The 19,260-nt window shown below is 40.4% G+C and overlaps 1 protein-coding gene across 1 annotated transcript in view; it reads left to right on the forward strand.

Moving 5' to 3' along the window:
* The window catches only part of TRPM1 (transient receptor potential cation channel subfamily M member 1), a 98,877-nt gene that overhangs the window by 12,971 nt on the left and 66,646 nt on the right, over positions 1–19,260 (forward strand). Inside the window, exon 5 of the mRNA XM_017835888.1 lies at positions 1,888–1,990. Within this exon, the coding sequence (XP_017691377.1) occupies positions 1,988–1,990 (3 nt within the window). The 5' untranslated portion in view covers positions 1,888–1,987. The remainder of the gene's footprint in view (positions 1–1,887; positions 1,991–19,260) is intronic.

Below are 19,260 nucleotides of genomic sequence, written 5' to 3' on the forward strand. Positions count from 1 at the left end.
AAGCAGAAAATTGTATTAATGTGTGAAGTATGGGTCTGTTATCCTTTCCATGGATATGAACTGAGTACTGAGCCCCTGTACTGAGGGGCTCCTGAAATCAGGACAGTACTCCAGAAGCAAACTGGGGAGTGCCAATCAGGGAATAAACATTTCCCATTACTAACCCAGCCCTCCTCACTGCAAGGGCACTCTGCAGGCTCACCTTCAGCCTTGCTTCGCTGAAGTTACCTGTCTGTGCTCCAGTTCAGCACAGACAATCTGAACTGCTGAGGGGAACACAGTTTTTTCATTTTGAATTTTCCTTTGGACATGTCCTTGTGGATATAACATGATACAGAAGGGCTGACAGAGTGTCACACCTTGGCTGTCCTGGAGAACGGGGCAGAGTGCACCTGTAGGGAATGTGTAGCACTGCCAAGGGGGACTGGGGGCTGTTTCCCCAACAAGCTGGAGGAATTGACCAACACAAACTGAATAAAACTTTACTAAGGCAAATGCAAAGCCCATGTGTTTGTAGGACCTGGAATCCTGGGGAGCTGGAATTGAAGGTGAGCCAGCAGGGCGCCCTTGCAGTGTTGAAGGCTTTTTCAGTAAGAGAGAAATGTTTATTCCCTCTGATTGACACTCACGAGTTTGCATCCAGAGTACTGTCTTTTTTTTGGGAGCCCCTTAGTCCAGGAAATAGATTGACAAATGAAGTGTTCAAGCTTCTTCAGAACGTGAAAATGTAGAACTTTTCCCTTTGTTCTTTTCTCTTGTCTTTAGGGACATGAAATCTTTGCTTTGACTGGTTTGATTTCTCTTCCTCCTCACAACTCCATAAACTTGCCCATCATTTAGGTCTCATTCATGTTAGTAGTAAGGCCAGAAATTATAGTCCTGAATATAATGTTTAAAAACAGCTCTTTAATATGTACCTAATGCTATCAACTGCCCAAAAATAGTTTTGGGGCCATCAGGACCAGGATGGTTGGAGTATGGAAGCCCCTGATGTAAAGATAGACTAGAAGAGCTGGGTTTGTTCAGCTTGGATGAGAAGGTGGCAAAGGAGGAATTAAGTTGCAGTCTTCCACTAACTAAAAGAGTGTTACAGGAAAGATGGAGCCAGATTCTTCTCGGAATTACAGAAGGAAGAAACAGTGCAGCAAAGGAAATTGCAAAGGGACATAAGGAAAAAATTCCTCCCAATAGGGAATGGTTGTGTGCTGTAACAGTTTGTCCAGAGGACTGGAAACACTGTCCTTGGGAGTTTTCAGCATTCAGCTGGGGAAAGCCCTGAACCACTTGGTGCAGCTTTTGAGTTGGCTCTCCTTTGAATGGGAGCTCAGAGTAGCTGAGCTTCAAAAGTCATTCCAACTTATTTTTCCTGTGATTCTACAGATACAGGAAGCTGAATCTACCCCCAAGGGTGAGGTGGCAGAGTGATCTGGTGGGTTTCTGCAGGTTCTACTCCCTAGGAAGGTTACTGAAGTAAGATGACTGGCATGTGTTTTGCTGTTCATGTGATCAGTGCAGATTATTTCTGATATGTGAGAACTGCTAACACAGGCACCAGTTCACAGGCCCACTGGCACAAGCAGAGATTGTTTATCTCTTCTGTCCATGGGTCTCATGATCTGTTTAATTTCACTTTAAACTTGCTTTTTCTTCTTGCAAGATAAGGAGAGAGGGGAAAGACAGTTGCTAAATAACAAAGACACTTGGAATGGATAAACAGACAATGCTGAGGTAGAAGTACCACAGTGTGGGCCAGTCTTCCTCTGAGTTTAGGTGTGGAATTGCCTAAATGGAACTTCTTTTCTTGTTTTCTGTAAATGTCACCTGGCAGTTGCTTCTGAGTTTTTTGTGTAAACTGTTACATTTTTAACCCATTCTGCTCTCACCTAGGCTGCTGCTGCAGTGCTTGGAGGATATGTAGTTTCCTGAAGAAGTCGACTCTCTTGGCCCAGCAGGCAGCAGTTCCCAGTGACCCTGTGTGCTCCTTCTCATGGTAGGTAACCAGCACTGAGCAATGTTCTGTCTGTGCTTCATTGCAAGAAGGGAAAATAAAGAATCAAGAACTGTTAAGTGCATAATGGCTGAGAACTGCAATGGAGATGGAGCAGTAATGTACTGCAGTGTATAGCTGCAGTGTGAGCCATCAAAAGGAATTAAAGACACAGTGCTCCCAAGTTTTGTTGTGCACAGGAAGTTTGAAATGGAATTCTGCAAAAATGGTATAAAAGTCTCCAAATGCTCTGTATTGTTTGAGTTGCAACTGTTCAGACCTAAAAAAGATGTCAAGTTCTATCTTGCAAAATCGTAAAGGGTTTTTGTGCAAATAGGAAACGCCCTTTGCCTGGAAAATTATCATACTCCCAAAGAAAAAAATCGTGATTTTATGAATTGTTCAAGCTTCTTCAGAACGTGAAAATGTAGAACTTTTTTGTTCTTTTCCCTTGTCTTTAGGGACATAGAGATTTGGAATCTTTGTTTTGACTGGTTTGATTTCTGTTCCTCCTCACAACTCCATAAACTTGCCCATCATTTAGGTCTCATTCATGTTAATAGTAAGGCCAGAAATTATAGTCCTGAATATAGTGTTTAAAAACAGCTCTTTAATATGTACCTAATGCTATCAACTGTCCAGAAATAGTCTTTGTTTTAAAAAAGAAAGAAAAGTTTATTTGAAAGCTGAATGGCACTAATAGCAGTAGAGCTTGTGATAAATCCAGCTATTTGATGTTTTGTAAATTCTGGTCCCCCATGTCTGTGTGATCTTCTGGACCTCAACACCTTTCTCTCTGGTTTGCTACTACATGGCTGTAGCCCACTATGGAGTGTTATCACTGCCTGATATGCATTTATGTTGCTAAATGCTGCATTTATTGTTAGATTCTTCCTACCTTCTTTCCTCTTTCCCTTCCTGTCTCTGTTTTTAAGTGTTACAAAATTGAAAATACTTGTAGCACAAATGGAAAAGTACTCAAAAGAAAAAGAAGGGAAAATTTAAAACATAATTCTTTAGTTCTTGGTGAAGAGAGGGAAGAAAACTATAAAAATCTTAGTGGAAGAAAGTGGGTTTTTTTCGACTTTGTAATGGACTATGGTGGTGTAGTGGAGCATTTTGCTTTTGGCTGACAGTGAGACACAGCAGTTGTTTCATAGCTCTTTGTTGCTGATGTAAAAGGGAGGCACAACTTTGTGGTCTGCAGGATTCATACCCAGGGCCTCTGAGTGTGCAGGGGTGGGAGCTGGAGAAGCCTGGGGAATGTTCAGTGTGAGGAGATGAGAGAAGGCAAGGGCAGTGCTGTCATTGTCCACAGACAAGCCAGTATAGCCAGTGGCAGTTCTTCGAATGTTAAACATTCTTGGTGTACAGATTGAACTATGCAACACTCCAAAATCAGAAGCATTTCTTACGGTTCTGGTTTCATGTTGTTCTTTTGAAAGTGATTCTCTGACTGCGAAATTGTCTGATTTGGAGAGCAAAGCACTTCATCAGTAGTCAGGAAATGTGTTGCTGCTCGACTATAAGATGTTATCCATGTTCATTCTGCTCCAGCCCATTTCAGATAGACCCTCTGTCATCTGCTCTGGAGGTTTTTGTGCACAGCTATGAAATGTTAAGTCTGACTTCCTGTAGCTTTTTGCGGACTACAGTGAGAGAAAAACCAGTGCAGAAGAGGCTGGGTTTCTGAAAGTCAAAAATATGTTAAGTCACTGAAATATGTTAAGTCTGACACTGGGCAACTTGCAGAGAGCACATAAATGGATTAGCAGGATTAAAACCTCTTGAAGAGTAACTTTGACATTTCCATTTGTTTTCAGTTTGGGAGAGTAACAGGTTTATCCTGCCAGTAACAGAATAGCAGGTGAGTTTCTGAAGGCTTGAAAGACTTCAAAATGCTAGTATTTTGCTGCACTGTAGTGATTTCAGACATTCCTGGTGTATGCTCTTGTCCTTATGCAGGAAAACTAAGTGGGAGATGAATTTGCTTGTGAGGACTCTTGTTGAGATGTTTTGGTAGCAAGCACAACATAACTAATGATGACTATCTTGGAATAAGCCTTTTTGGAAAAGCATTTATGCAGCACTGAACAGAATCCAAACAGCTCCTGTTCTTAGCCTTGTAAGTACTTGATGAGTACCCTTAGTGGGCTGTGGGCTGGTTTTTTTAGTTAAACACATGACTCTTGAAATTTTCTTATTGTATCACAAATGTCAAAGGACATCAAACCAACACACTTTTTTTACAGAAAGTATTCTTTTGAGACACTCCATTAAAAAAATAAAGTGCTTTTAGTTTCTGTGTTATCCATTGTCTGTGAAAGAAACTCATGTTTAGTTTAATACTCATATTAAATGCAAAGTGAAGGAAGGCCCAATTCGATATGTCTTGTACATTGAGTTCCTTACACAGGTATAAATAAGCTCTCGTCCCAGGCTGTCAGTGTAAATAAAGTTCATCGGATTAGGTCCTACTGCTTTCCGTATTTAGAGTGGAAACATTTCAGCTGACATGGTGGACTACAGAGCAAAGCTTTAAATCTATCACTTTTGATTTGAACTAGCATCAGACATCTCTGATGTGATGTCATAGAGTAGCTCTATGAACTGAAACAACTACAGCAATCTCTAACCAAACTATTCACTTTTTAAAAAAACACATAGGGCCTTTGGGAAATGGATCTTTCCATGACTGCAGGTGTTAAATTTCCATGGTGTGCTGTCTATAAGATGTACAGTTACTTATGCCTTACACAGTATGCTACTTTTGTGTACTTTGAGATGGGTGCCTCCTGCTCTCCCCAGGGAGCAGGCTGTCCAGGACCTTCACAGTGACCTTGCAAACAGAGTGTGCCTGCACTCTACTTGCTCTTTTGTGGGGGTGTATGCTCTTGGTTTTTTCATAACCTAAGTTTGACTGATTTGATTTCATTGCAAAACATGGAGGATGATGGACAGATGTGTCATTTCATATCATGGATTGTTCCATTTCAGAACCAGTTTAAGGATCTTTCGCTTCCACACTGTGCCAAATATTCATTTGTTGTCCATTATCCCGTTGCAAGAGATTACTGCCCTTCCTCCCCCCGTGCTGATTTAAACCAGGTGGTTACACAGATCTGATCCAGGCCACACAAACCTTTGAATCAGCTCAACTGCTGAAGTAGAAAACTCCAATGTGAGACAGGAACCTTCATAACAATGTTTGTTTAAAAGGTTTCCTAATGTGACAGTACTATCCTAAAACCACAAGCTCTTTTGGAAAATCTATTAAACTTGTTCTTCTCAGTCACAGAGCTGTTGAAAGTGCCAGCATGGTGCATGTTTCTGTTCCCTAGGCTAGTGGAAATGGCCCATGAAGTGTTATACAAACACAGTGGAGGCAAGAACATTAGCTTAGTTTCCTTATTTTTCCACTGGGGTTTTTAGTCAGCAGGTTCTGTTGCACTGATTGCTCTCATCTGGCTCTTGAATGCAAACATCCCCTGGGTGCTGATGACTTGTAAAAATTCAGAATGATCCTTAAAATATACCAAGAACAGTTACAGGGAGCTCAGACATGTCTTAGAATCACAGATCCAAAAGGACGAGGTTAATTCTTTACTCACATTCTACATTTTGTTCTGAAGAACAGATTCACTTTCTGAATTTCTGCTTTCTGAAGAGTACGTCCCCATTTTTGTTCTTTGCCAAAATTTTACCAAAATACCCTTAGTCATCCTTTCTGAGTAATGCAGCCCAGCCTCACTCCAGGGAATTGTGCTGTCATACCATGGTGCCTCTTTGTGAGGTGGCATCACAAGGATTGGTGAGGATGCCCCTGTATCATTCACTGCATTGACACCTGTGGGGGCTGAGGAAGAGGAATGGCTTTTGTGTTCCTTGGCAGCATTCATGTTGGCTTCATTTAAACTGCAGTCCAAATCAAAAATGTTTAGCATATGCTACTACCTGTATGTCTCTCAGCTTTGATCATAATTCTCAAACAAGATACTGGGTCAGGACATGTTCTCAGCTCAGCCTTGGTACAAGTGATTGCTTCAATAGCTACCACCATTTGAGAATATGGCCCACAACGTAGTGATGACTTTTATAGATGAAAAAGGCAAGTTAGGGTATAAATAGAAGTAATTTGTTCTGTTGCAAAGGTCACAATATTTTGAACTCAAAACAGAGTAGTTTTTGGCCCAGATATTTTATGTTCTGCAGCTAACTCAATGATAGAGCACAGGAGGCCATGCAGTAATTGCAGTGTTTTACTGCCATCTGACCAGATGCAATGAAGTGACTCTGGAGAGCAGGTGTATATGGAATTTATGAAGCTCTACTTTGTAAAGTAGCTTATCTGATCACAGCACCTTAAAGATTGTTCTATTCATGCTCTTCTGTTCCATTTGTCAGCTTCTACCTCAGCCTTGTTCACTTAAGCCAAGCCATGTCGTAAAACAACATCCTACATCAGCTGCTGTCAAAATTCTTGTCAAAAATGCCATTTTTACCTTCCTTGGTTTTGCCTAGGTGTAACAAATGTTTAGAAAAGAAGATATTTGTGACCCTTTAGTCTCTGTGCCCTCCCCTCTACAATCTATCAACCTGATCCCACAAACTGTTTGCACAAATGTAATAGAAGTGATTCTCCTGCAGAGCATGGAACTTTTATTCTCCCATTTCCCAGCACAACTTGAAGTATGTCAGAAGGTGTCAGCTACTTATCCTTGCCAGCCTGAGAAATTTCATTTTCTTGATTATGGCTGTGCTGACCAGAACAACAAATGTTGTTCATCTCTGTATATCAATCTCTTCCACGTTGTTTTGTTTTAGATTTTCAACACAGTTTTTTGTGCCTCCTCTAATCAGCTGCAAGCAGGCACCTGTTGCAGCTTTATTGAGGGACAAAGGAGTGAACCTAAAATAAATAAATTAATTTTAAAAAAGTATGAGTCTGTAACTAAATCCTGTAAATTAGTGATGTTTCTGACTTACCTCACAGTTACATATCATCCATCCCTATGTATGTTTCTGAAATGTATCTCTGTTTTCTCTGTGCTCTCATCCATTTGCTTTTCTGAACCAGACTCTCTAACAAAAGCCTGGCTCATGCCTTCTGAAGCCAACTAGATGTTTCCTAGTCAATAATTATTTCATTGTTGTTTTAAAGCACCTTGTCTATTCCTCCTTTCTTTCTCTTCTTCCTTCTCTTTCTTCTCTTTCTCCTTTCTCTCCTAACTGCCTCCTTTTACATAGTTAGGCAGAATGGTACAAAACAGATGCATTGAGATATTAATGGGAATTCATGGAGATAATACACACCACACCTTATCTGCCACTACCCTCATTCCCTAATTACTTAGAATCTAACTTGTGGTCTTATGGCTTTTTTCCTTTTCAGAGCTTGACTCTCCTCCCTGGACCTGCTCTAGGCACACTTGCCATCAGCAATTATCCTTTAGGATCCCACCAGGCCTCTAACCAGGGTCTGCTGAGGACCATCTGTTCTTTTCATGTGCCTTTCTACTGATACCAAAACAGTTTCCATCTGACTGCCCTGTGCTTTGCACAAATAAAAACCTTTCGGGCTGCCGCTTCTAAAGTAGATTTACCTTCAATCACCATTTATTAAATCTCTGTCCATTAAAAACCATAGCTTGCAGAGTCTGTGTGCATTAAGCCTGATTATAGAGTCAGTAGAGAAGAGGGAGGGGGACAGCAGTTTGTATCAGTGTATTTCCTTGTTTTTCTGCTTGGCTGGCTGGCTGGTAACACTTGGGACAGGGTGCACATCGGAACAGGAATCTCATTGTTTGGCTTTGGTTTTGTTTTATGCACCTGTCTCTCTTTTTATTTTAACTGTAACTTAATGATTGTTGGCTTCAGGAAAAAAGCTGCTCAGACTACATGACTAAAATCATAGTTTTTTTGGTGCTGGGGTACTAGTTCCCTTATGGAGGGTAAAGGCCAGGGGATTAAGAAAGGAAAAGGAGGAAAGTTGGCAGGTTCCTTACGGAGGATGAGTGGCTCCTTCAAACGCACTTCGTTTAAAGGCTCTGCATCTGGATCACAAAGGGTAAGTCTGCCATTTCCCAAATAGTACAATCTGAGGGAAACAGCTGGAGGCACTGTTTGCCCCTTTATTTTTATAACAGCTGGTACTGTTATAAATGGGAACAATTCCCTTTCCCTCTGTGCTCTTTTAAGTCTCAGAGGTATCACTTGTGTTCTTTGCACTGGTTCTGGCAATGGATCTTATTCCTGTTGTGGGAGTTCTTTCACAGGTTCCTCTCCTAAAGATCTTTGGGTAAAATGTCACTGTACTAGCCTGTAATTATTCCTATCCATAGTCAAAATCATATTTTGATGACTACTGATACTTAGTGTTCATGCCAAATTTCAATGCAGTAAATGAGAAGACTGGTAGGACGTAGACAGGATTTTGATGTGATTCACTGAACTGTAGCAGTCAGGTTCTATGAGAAATACAGTTTGTGGTTAGAGCATTTGCTGTGTAGGTTATGAATGAAAGAAGAAAGGGGGAGAAAGAAGACATGAGATAATTGATTTATAGTGTATGAGCTCACTGTTGTTATCATTAGCTTGCATGTAGTAGACGAATATTATGAGTTTGTTTCTTCAGTTTTCAACTGTGAGGGGAATTCATATACATAGATTAAAAAAATCCATGAATTGATAGATTCTTTTGCAACAAATATAGACTAACTTCAACTCAGGATTACTTAGATTCCAGCTCAATTGGTCTTTTTCAAACTGATTCCATTCAAATAATGAGAAATAGTTTTTGTCTACTCTTTGAACCCCTGCAACCTTCTTACCTCTAATTTCTGCTGATCCTTGTTACCTTGTTAGAGTCAGATTCTAATTAAAAGGGTGAAAGGAACTTTGAAGAAACATAAACTGAGAGAAAAATGTCACACAGGAAGCTGAGTATGCAGGTGACTTGCAGCCACTCTCGGAATAAAGTGATGTACAGTGAGGGTTGGTATGTGCTGGCTGTGGGGCCTGGGCCTTTCTCTGCTCAAGGGATTGTTGAGCTGCGTGGAATGCCCACATTACAGGCCCTGTTACAGACACTGGTGAGTACTAGATGAAAAAGGAATGTTTCAGCTGTAAGTTCCTTGGCACCAGGGCCAAGCCTAAACATTCAGAATCCAAATGGAAAGTGTTTGCAGTGGGTTCAGCTTTTTCTCCTCTGATGGGTATAAAGCCAAGTGGCACATTGAAATGTCAGCTAATACTCAGCAGCAGTGTTGCTTCATGTAACTTTTCCCATTACTTGCACAGCTGCTTCTTAGGTGCCTCATGGCTTTGCCCAAATAGTGTGAAAAACCAGGCTGTCCTCCAAGAACCTGGAGTTCCATGAACAGCTGTGTATTTCTTGCTTTGTCAGCCAGATGGCTTCTAGTTCCACAGGCTGGTAGTGTTAACTTTATTTATTGAATAATACAAAGAAATAATGAAAAAGGAAATTAAAGAAAAGGATTGCATCTTTAAAATGTTGTTTTGTAATTTAAACTCACTTGAAAGTGGCAAATCAGAATAGTAAATCCATAGTGCAGGCATAGTGCCCCAGGTGCAGTCAGCATTTTTTTTTAACATCCCCAAGCCCACTTTGGTACTGCAAAGCATCCAGCATTTTACTTCTTGACTGGAGTTAGGTCAGAGTAAAATGCACACATTAAAATTGCTTGATCTTGTCCCACTAATCCCATGGGAAAGACTAGTCAAGTGAAGGTAAAAGGAACATAGTACAGATTTTGTTTTTCTTAACAAGATTTGACTTCTTATTATGAGTAAATTTTGCCTTTTAAAAGCTTTAAATTCCTTTCATGCCTTGCTTATTTTAGTCTTCCTAATTCTTTTGGTATTTATTTGCTTTAATGTTCATTGAAAGGACAGAAACTTTACCTTTCATGAAAAAAATGTTATTTCTAGAGTTGATTAGAAAACTATGTTTTGAGGCTTATGTAGTCAGCTGGGAATGCTACTTGTGCTAGAAATGATGTCGGTTGACTCTTTGAGGTTAGTAGCACACTGTCATCACTCAGGCAAGTGGAAGTGCTCATCTCAGAGCAGGAAATCTGGGCATTGTTGTGTTAGAAAATGTTTTGTATTGAATGTAAACTTTTGTTAATGATACAGCTGAAAACGGGAATTGAAACTGCTCATGAATGTGTGTGCTTTGTAGGGGTGTAGTGTTTTGGGACCCATCTGGAAAACCTACACAGGAAATGGTTAAAGCCGTGGGATGTAGCTAAACATAGGGGTGTGAAATGTAAAATTTCACCTACTGCTCCAATCTTTTTTCCCTTTTGCCATTCTCAGGGACGGTTTCCTGAGGAATGGGTACCAGTGTGTGATCCTGGCCCATGATTTTAACTTCCAGTTCTTATTGCAGTAGTGCTGAGTCCCAAGAGTGCTTGGAATGTCTCTCTACCCAGCTCCCTGCTCAGCTCTCCTGTGTAGCCCCCTGGGTTTGGCAGCAGTGCTGTGGAGGAAGATGACATTTTATTTCTTGAGTGGTTTTACAAACCCACCCACTGCTCCTTGCTGTGCAGTTAAAGGTGTTATTCTCTGCCTCAGCAGAGAGTGCTCTAACTGACATGTGGAACCTGAGCTGTTTGAGAGGAGTGTGCCTCTGTGTGCTTACATCTGTGTTTGGGGGTTGTTTCCTGTAGACATCTCACTTTATTAAAAAAGGAAGCAACTTATCTGGATGTACATCACTGGTCTGTCATTCCCACTAATGGGAATTACTTCAATTTACTTTTCTAGTACTAAACAATGCTTTCATCTCTGCTTACTGTCTCCATTGGCTTGATCTAAATGTCTTCAGGATGTACCTACCATGACTGATTCTCTGTTCCTCTGAAGAGAAAACCATTTTATTGAAACAGCTTTACTCTGCATTTATTTCTTCTTGCCTATAATTCTTTCATGCTTGTAAATTCTCTGTGATAATCTGTATAAGGGTATATTCAGTACAAGCCTTCCAGATGCTCAGATTTAAGCTTTTATAGAGCCACCAAGATATTTTATCAGTCTTCTTCCTGGTTATCAAACGTGGTGTAACAAATAAGAGTAATATCAAAAAACCTTAAATTTTTTAGAATATTACAAAATATTTTAAAGAATATTTTATCTAAATACATTAGAAAACTTTGAAATCCCGACAGCACTATTATAGAAAGTATAATGGATTTTTTAAAAATTTTTTAAGCTAGTACAGTATTACCCAGTGATTTATTGGAAATGCTTTGATGGATTAAAAAGGAAGAAAGATTATTAGACCTTCAGACTACTGCAAATAACTTGTCCTATGTTTTGTAAATGACCAGACAAACCAGTGATGAACACATTCTCTTGGATCAGAGAGAATTTAGCTTCTAGACAGAAAACCAATTTTTTCCCTGCAAGTCACTGTTTTGATCTGACTTACCATTCATTATGAAGTTTGAAAATTAGTATGAAATCCCTTGAATTTAGTTGCAGTTGGTAAACTGTATGTTTTATGTGCTTTCTTATTGTAATATTAAACTTCGAACAGGAAAAAAAAGACTAACAGGATGAATTTACTTTCTGCTCCTCAACTGTTTGTCAAGAAGCTGTGATTTCCTTCAAATTACATACCTTTTGATGGTTTATAAAAGATTAGGCCATAGGTATGTTTGGAATTTTCCTGGAATTGGTTAATACTGCAGTTATGGTTAGATAGATCACTTGGTAACAGTGAAATAATTTTTATACACATTCCTCTTGAGAGTTTCACATTTTTTTTCCCTCAAATTTCTGCTGTGATTAAGAAATTCTCTTTGTGCAAATATTTTGGCCAATGTCTCAGTGGCTCAAGAGATACAACTGTATGTTTTCCATTTTTAGGAGTCAGATGAGTGATGGAAGTAAAAAAATAACTGCGACATAATAAAATTCATTTCTGAGTACATCAGAGCAGGTTCTCCCTTAATGCCCCCCAGAAAATCAGGGCAATAATTAAACTGTCATCACAGGTAGATTTGGCCAGTGAATTACAAAGCTTTTGTTTTGCTGTGACATGCCATGCAAAGGAAGAATATCAGGATAGAAGAGGATTTGTCCAATTTTAGTTGTAGAACCAAAAGATTCTCCTTGACACGTCCATGACCTTTTTCTTGACACCCTGTAAGTTTCTTCTCAAGCCAGACATGGTCAGGTATGGCTTTTAGGAATCTCTTTGTCCTCAGGAATTGTTCCTCAGGATCTGGGTGTGTTCTGCAGGAGTGAGTTCCCCGCACAGCTGCAGACACGGGGCACTGCGGCAAAGCCCCTCTTTACGAGTCAGTGCCTTGCAGACCTGCAGCAGGAGCAGAGGGTGGGTGTGCACAGTGAGTAATCATCTGTGGATGAAGGAAAGGTTCCCACACAGGCATGGGAGCTTGCTGTTCCAGGTGGGACAGGGCCTGGGGTCAGTGGCAAGACTCCTGTGCTGTACAGTGTCACCCCTCACGGACCCTGCCCGCAGCGCTGCTGCTGCCACTGTGACATCGGGGGGCTTCCAGCAGGGTGAGAGTCATGGCTTTGTGGGAGCTTTCTGACATTCTTAGTTTAAGCCCAAATGTTTGGCAAATTTTTAAAACTAATGATAGCTGCTACTTATGAGGAACATGTATGTATCTCACAGAACATGTGTGTGTTGGGTCAACACTGCCTAAACCCCACAATTTACAGCCAGTGCAGACTGTCCACCAGCAGGACAAATACATGATGTGACTTTTGTACAGAACTCATGTCACGTGCTGAATGTCAGAATCACCTTGTCAATTATGGAATAATGGGGTTTACTTTTCAGTGACTTGGTGATGTTCTGCCCAGCAGTTTATATTCACTTCTGGTAAGTGTAGGATTTGCTTGCATCTGTGTCTTTTGCAACTGGGCTTCACTGCCTGTTCCCCAACACAAATTCCACCTCACTGAAAAAAACCTGCCATGGGTGCTTGGTTCATGCTGCACCGCTTGCCAGTACTTGCTCAGCAGCATCTCTCCAGTGATGGACAGACTGCAAACGAGCCTTGAGCAGTTCTGAGCAGAGAAAAATCCAGGCAGAAAGCCTCGAGCAGTTTTCACTTTGAGTGAAAGTTGAAGTTTTGTTGAAGGAATCTGTCAAGGGTGGATACCTATTAAAAAGTGAAAAAAATACTCATGAATACTGAAAATCTCTCTCTCTCTGGCTTTCAACCACAGAGAGCAACAAGTGCATATCAGAGTGCTTCTGAGGGGGATCATTGGACAGTGGCAGGAGACATACAGAATGGGACTGTAAGTGGCTCCAGATGGCTGCCCCTTTTTTTTTGCCTAGAACACACAAGTATGGATAAACAAAGGAAAAAGCAATTTTGCTGGGAAGTGGCATTAACTCATGTCTCATGTAGCGACAGGAGGTCAGGTGATCTTGCAATAATGAGTGGGGTACTTACTGCTCTCCAGTCCGACGTTTTAAGAATCAAGCACTGCCTTAGTGAACAGAACCTTACTGGTCTTTTTCATTTCAGACTCTACATTTGTAGAATCTGCCACGGGTGATTCAGATTCTTTTAATTTAGTCCTTAAAACTGAGGTGAAAAACATAGGTAGCAGGGTAAAGGAAGAGTCAGAAAGCATTGAAGAAGAGACATTTCATGGGCAATTGCATCACCAATTTAACTTCACTAGTTTGTTGCTACTTGGTGAAATTGGGCAAATCACTTTTCCTTTGTTTCTCTTCCATGTCTTGTCCACTTTACAGAAATAGTTTTGTGTTGTATGTGGATCCCAATCTCTAGTGCAGCTTCTGTGATCTACACTAATGGAAAAGTTCGAAAAGCTGGAGCTGGTTAAAACTAGTCTAGTGTTCCTCTGATATCTCCCCACTTCAAGCATCCATTTAAATAAAAAGTAAGCAATGAGATAAACTGCTTAAAGGCTTACATTTGGACCCCAGTTTTACCTCCTAGTATGTATGTTATTTTTTGTGTTGCCAGTACTTCTGTCTGCCCTATGCTTTTGCCAGCTGTTAGCAGACAAATTATTGACATTAAGCAGCTGAAGTGTCAGTGTAGGGTTAGCCACCTGTCCAGTTTGGAGATGGGAGAAGTCCTGTCGACAGGCATTAGCAGGGTGCAATGAGAAAGGCAGTTTGTCCTGGGAAGTGGCACGAAGGTGAGAGGAAACAGCAGAATGTGAATGGACTTATTTCTGAGGAGTGGAAAAGGCATCGAAACCAATGTTACATAAATAATAACTGGTTTGTCAGCAGGTGAAAAGGGAGGTAAAGAGGATTAGAGACAGGTAGTAGAGACTGTGAAAGGCAGTTGTATGTGCCAGAATGCCCAGGCTAGAGGTAGGTTCAGACAGTGCTGTGGAGGCAGCAGCTGACCAGCTGAAGCAGATCAGGTTGCCCAGACAGAATATATGAGAAAAGGGAGACTCTGAAGGACTTCAGCAAATCTGGGGAGAATGAAAGGGCAGTTGTTGCTGAGCAGAGGCTGTGCAGATTGAAGGAAGAGTGGGAGAGCAGTGAATCACACCGCCCGAGTCTGAGGAGCTGCTTCTCAGCATTGAGGCTGTGTCATAAAACTGGCACACATATAGTCTGTAAGATCAATCTAACATCCAAAGGAGTTAAAAACAAAGACACAGTGATGAATAATTGCAACGTAGTTAGACAAGTCTTGCATTTAATGAAACAAGGAGACTGCAGGTATGGAGAATGTAGATTTTTTTCTGTAACTGTGACAGCTGATTTCCCTGCTGCAACTGGTGGTGTCTTATCCAAAACTCAAGAAACTGATTAGAAGTTTGTTCTTAATGGTAATCTCATAATCTTTAATGGATATTATTGGCCTTTTCTGCCAGTAATTTTACTTTTTTGGGGCAACATGAGACTTTTTGTGATTTTTAATAGCATTCCACCAACATGTGATCCAATAGGAGTTTCTCTGGAGTGTGCAGATGTAGTGATTTATGAAGCGTATCCAACAATTAAAGCGACTGTTCCTCCAAAACCTGGCTCACCTAATAGGTTTTTTATACTTCATTAGAAAATAATATGCTCACAGTGTTGATTCTGATTTGTTAAAATTCTGTTACAATCCTAAATCTGCCTCATTAAGTTTCCGTCAACTAGATCATATTAGAGGTTTTAAACTGGATGCATTCCCAAGTACTGAAGATATTGCATGGCCTTGAACATTCCAAAAGAGAACATTCAGTATCACCAAGACAATATACTTGTTCTTTTGATGTAAATAGGAAGCTACAAAAGCAATTTTTTACAATCACAATAAAAATTAACTAATCAACTGATTACAGTGACAGTGTCTCTGTAAACGTAAGTGCCTTAGATTTTAAGGATGAAGTTGAATATAATTTCACTATGTCTTTGTTATCACCTGCTTTCTTCAACCTCTTTGTGAAGGTATGCTGTAAAACAGTATCAGTTTGTATGATGTCCTCTTGGAAATGACATGAAAAGGCAGCCTTGTTCTATAAAGATTAATCTCTAATAATAGCACAGTAAAAGATGTAACAGCTGGTATGGATTAATATTCCTTAATATCTACTTTCATGTGATTAATAGCTGAATGGCTTAAGCCCCTACCCGTGGAAAGCAAGCAGTGGTTACTAAGCTCTTCTGAATGTACTGTTTGTAATTTTTTTAACAGAGTAGGCATTGAAATGTTTTTCATTTTTTTATTTCCAGTGTTCTTAGTTGACTTTAATTTCCCTCCTTCTCAATTTTTCTGTCACAGGTCACGTATTATAGATCTTCTTTCACAAAAAAGAGAGCAAAAAGTTGTTCAAGGGTTCATCCTCTGTTGTTTTTGATACACAGAACCCCAGGCAATCATTAGTACTAATACAATCATTAGTACAATCAATCTAATACGACACAATACAATCATTAACTTTTGTGTCAGTTTATTTATTAATGAATTTTACAGAGATTGATAGGTGAAGAGGAATACACTAGATTTTAGGCTTGATGTTCACATTAAGTGGTAAATATCTTTGCCCAGTTTTATATTTTTAGTAGTGATTTTTATATTATATTTTTGCAAAAGTAAAATCTCTGTCAGTTTTGAACTGAAGAGTAAATGGTAAATTCCAAGGCTTTTTAGAAGATTTGATCAGCATCTGATTAGCTGGATCAGTGCTTATTGCCTAGGGTGTGCTGTTTTGAAATTACATCTTAATCACTTAGTAATTTACCTAGCTTTTATTAAAGTTTGAGTCCTCTAAATATTTTCAGTTATAGACATGAATTTGCTTATAAAACTGAAGATTGCAAATCCAGGTGGGAATCAAGTGTACTGCTCGTGAGCTGACCAGGTTTTTCCATTTAATGTCCTGTTAAATTCAGAGGTTGGGCACGAGGGTATAAGAGGTGGTGCTGGGTCACACCAGAGGGCTGTGTTGCTCAGAGCTGTAGCAGCACAGTTGAGGCAGTGCTGCAGGAACAGGGCAAAGATATAGCTACTGTCCCTCAGGTGTGGAACAGGAAATACTGGAGGGGTTTTATATGGAATTGTGTTGTTGCCTTTTAGTCATCACAGATCCTTCACCAAGGAGTTCTACAGCTCAGCTGTGAATTGTATGAAAGCTTGAGCTTGTAGCTTTGAAAAACAGTTTTTGTGTTTGGGTAAGATTTCTTTAACCTGATCCTTAGTATCCCACATTGAGAATCTTTTAATTTTGCTGTTGAATTTTGTGTGTGCTTTTGTATTTAGTTCTAATTTCACTTTACAATTGTGTTGAGCCGTCCTTGCAACATGCTGATTCTTCTCGTTCCTAGAAGTGGATCAGACATGGTTTTGTTTGTATTTGTCAGGCCTAGGTTTGAACAGAGCGCTTAAAAGGTGAAAAGTCAGTATGCTTTCCTAAGTCGTTGGCTCTGAGCACTGAAACCACCGACATGACACGACAGGACATGCCTTCACCAAACACTAAGTCTGGCTGTTCAGCAGTGTCTTTCGTCTTAGAGAATCCCAAACTATCATATCAGCCTTCTGTCTTTGGAAGAGTTGGTTTACCAGAGAAATGCCTCCACCTTCTCAGAAGGATCTTGGCATCAAGTAACACTAATTTCTGTTTCTGTTTTAGTGATAGCTCTGCTGTTAACTAGTTGCTACATGCAGATCTTCATCTGGTAAACCAAAGGGCTGGGAGAAGGAGGATCCTTGCAGGACCCAGGGGCAGCGGGGCTCTGTAGAACACTAATCTCATCTAGAAGTGTGTTTGGTTTTGGTTCCCCCCACATACACACACACAGACCCACCCCAGTGATCCCCATGCCCAGAGTGCCTCTTCTCTGCTCCTCTGCACCGCTCTGGCCTCCTGGTTTCTGCTTCCCCACCAAGGGCTGTGAGCAGCTGAGGCAGGCTCTGAGTGGAGATCCAGCCTTCCATGGCCCTGGATCCTGATGCCTTGGGGCCTTTGGAAATACGGGCTCATGCTGGGAGCCAGCCCGAGGAGCAGAGCCAGGCAGTGGCTGCCTTCCAGGAGCTCTGCTCCACTGGCTCTGCTCGTGTTGTGTTTGTGTATCACACTCAGGAAATAACAGGAAGGGAAATAACTGCCTTGTTGGAAATATACTTGTCATTAGTGTCCCACTCTGGTCTGTGGCCTAGTTAATTTTAATCATTACTTCCCTCCCCCGTAATAAATCCTATGGTATTAACATTTTGCTATTGGAATAAATAAAACCACTAATGCAATCTCTGATCTTTCTGACATTCACCTGTGTCACTCAGTGGGATTTCTAAGTGGTTTTTGATTTAAATTACAATGTCCTGAAGTTAATTTTTCAAGCACTGAGGGAACTGAGCATAGTAGGAGGCATGCACAAGGGCAAAATTGAACTACTTCAATTTAAGCTGTTAGTGCCATTTTCCATCCTCTCTGGCCTCCAGCTGCTGAGGAGGTCTGCCTTAGACCTTTGGAATACCAGTCCCGGGGGATGTCTGTGAGACACCATGCACCTGAACTGGTGCCTGACTCAGTATTTAGAAAACTGAGCAGTTTCATACTTTCTTTGGTAGAAAATAATGTGAGCTGGTCCCCACTAACTCCTGTTAATCTTATGGGTCTAGTTCATTAGCAAACTCTGCTTGAATCAAGAACAAGAGCAAGTCAGTATGACTGGCTGTCACCTTGATTTTTTTTCTCTGAAAGGAGAACAGAAACTACGGAATTTCCATGGAATGGAGACTGGGGCCATGTATTTAACTTGGTCAGAACATTTTGATTTTCAAATAATTGCCATGTTGCTAAGGTAAAATATAGCACTGATATTAAATTTTCATTAGTTAATGCATGTCAGTATGAAACTTCTCATTACTGCTCTTCAGTGTTGAAACAGGTAAGTGCTTTCGTTTTCTGTGCACAGGCACACAAAATATCAAATGCGTTTTACTATTTTGCTAGAATACTAGTTAATTTAGACCAAATTTGAGTAATTTACAGTGAAAATATAGTAGTAAAACTTTTCTGTGTCAACCTGTGTTGTCATTGCAGAAATGCTAGATAACACGTGTCTTGAAAGAATAGGGAAACTGGGCTGCAAACCTGTTTTGTTCCTGTGCACAAAAAAACCAAAGCTGTGTTCTAGTTGCTTTCTGGAGCAATAAGTAGAGAAACAGAGAAACTTGAATGAGACAGAGACTGTTTGCAGTTGAAGCTTTCAGTGATCAGAATTCCCTAATCCCAGTGCCATTGACAGGCCCTGATATTCTAATCACTCTGAAGAAGGGGTGATTTCCAGGCTTTCTGGCAAAGTTACACAACATTCAAAGCTGATTTCTTAAAAATACTGTGTGGGCTTAACCTTAAGTAGTGTTTAAAATTACAGATTATATTTTGGTGTTGGCTGTATGCAGCAGACATGACTTCTTTTCACCAACTGCAGTGCTTTTACATTGCTGTTTTAATTTTGCTACACTGGGATCTGTAGCAGGATTGTTATAGTTTAAATTAAACTATAGTTGTTTATACAGTTATTAACAGGAATTATCATTAGAGCATTAATCAAATAACTGCTATGTGAATGCCCATTATTTCCTTAAGCCTCCATTTGATAAATGGCCTGATGAGCCTGGGAAAACTGTAGTCATACTTCTGTGGAGCTTTTGTAATTACCAGCAAAAACCAGTGACCCTTCCCCTATGCTGATGAAATCCATTACTCAGTTATACAGGACAGAACTTAGCAGCTCTCCGTCTGCTATGTTCGATTAGAAGCTGACAGAG

Source organism: Lepidothrix coronata, unplaced genomic scaffold (genome assembly GCF_001604755.1).
Source record: "Lepidothrix coronata isolate B3197 unplaced genomic scaffold, Lepidothrix_coronata-1.0 Scaffold266, whole genome shotgun sequence".
Taxonomy (NCBI): Eukaryota; Metazoa; Chordata; class Aves; order Passeriformes; family Pipridae; genus Lepidothrix; species Lepidothrix coronata.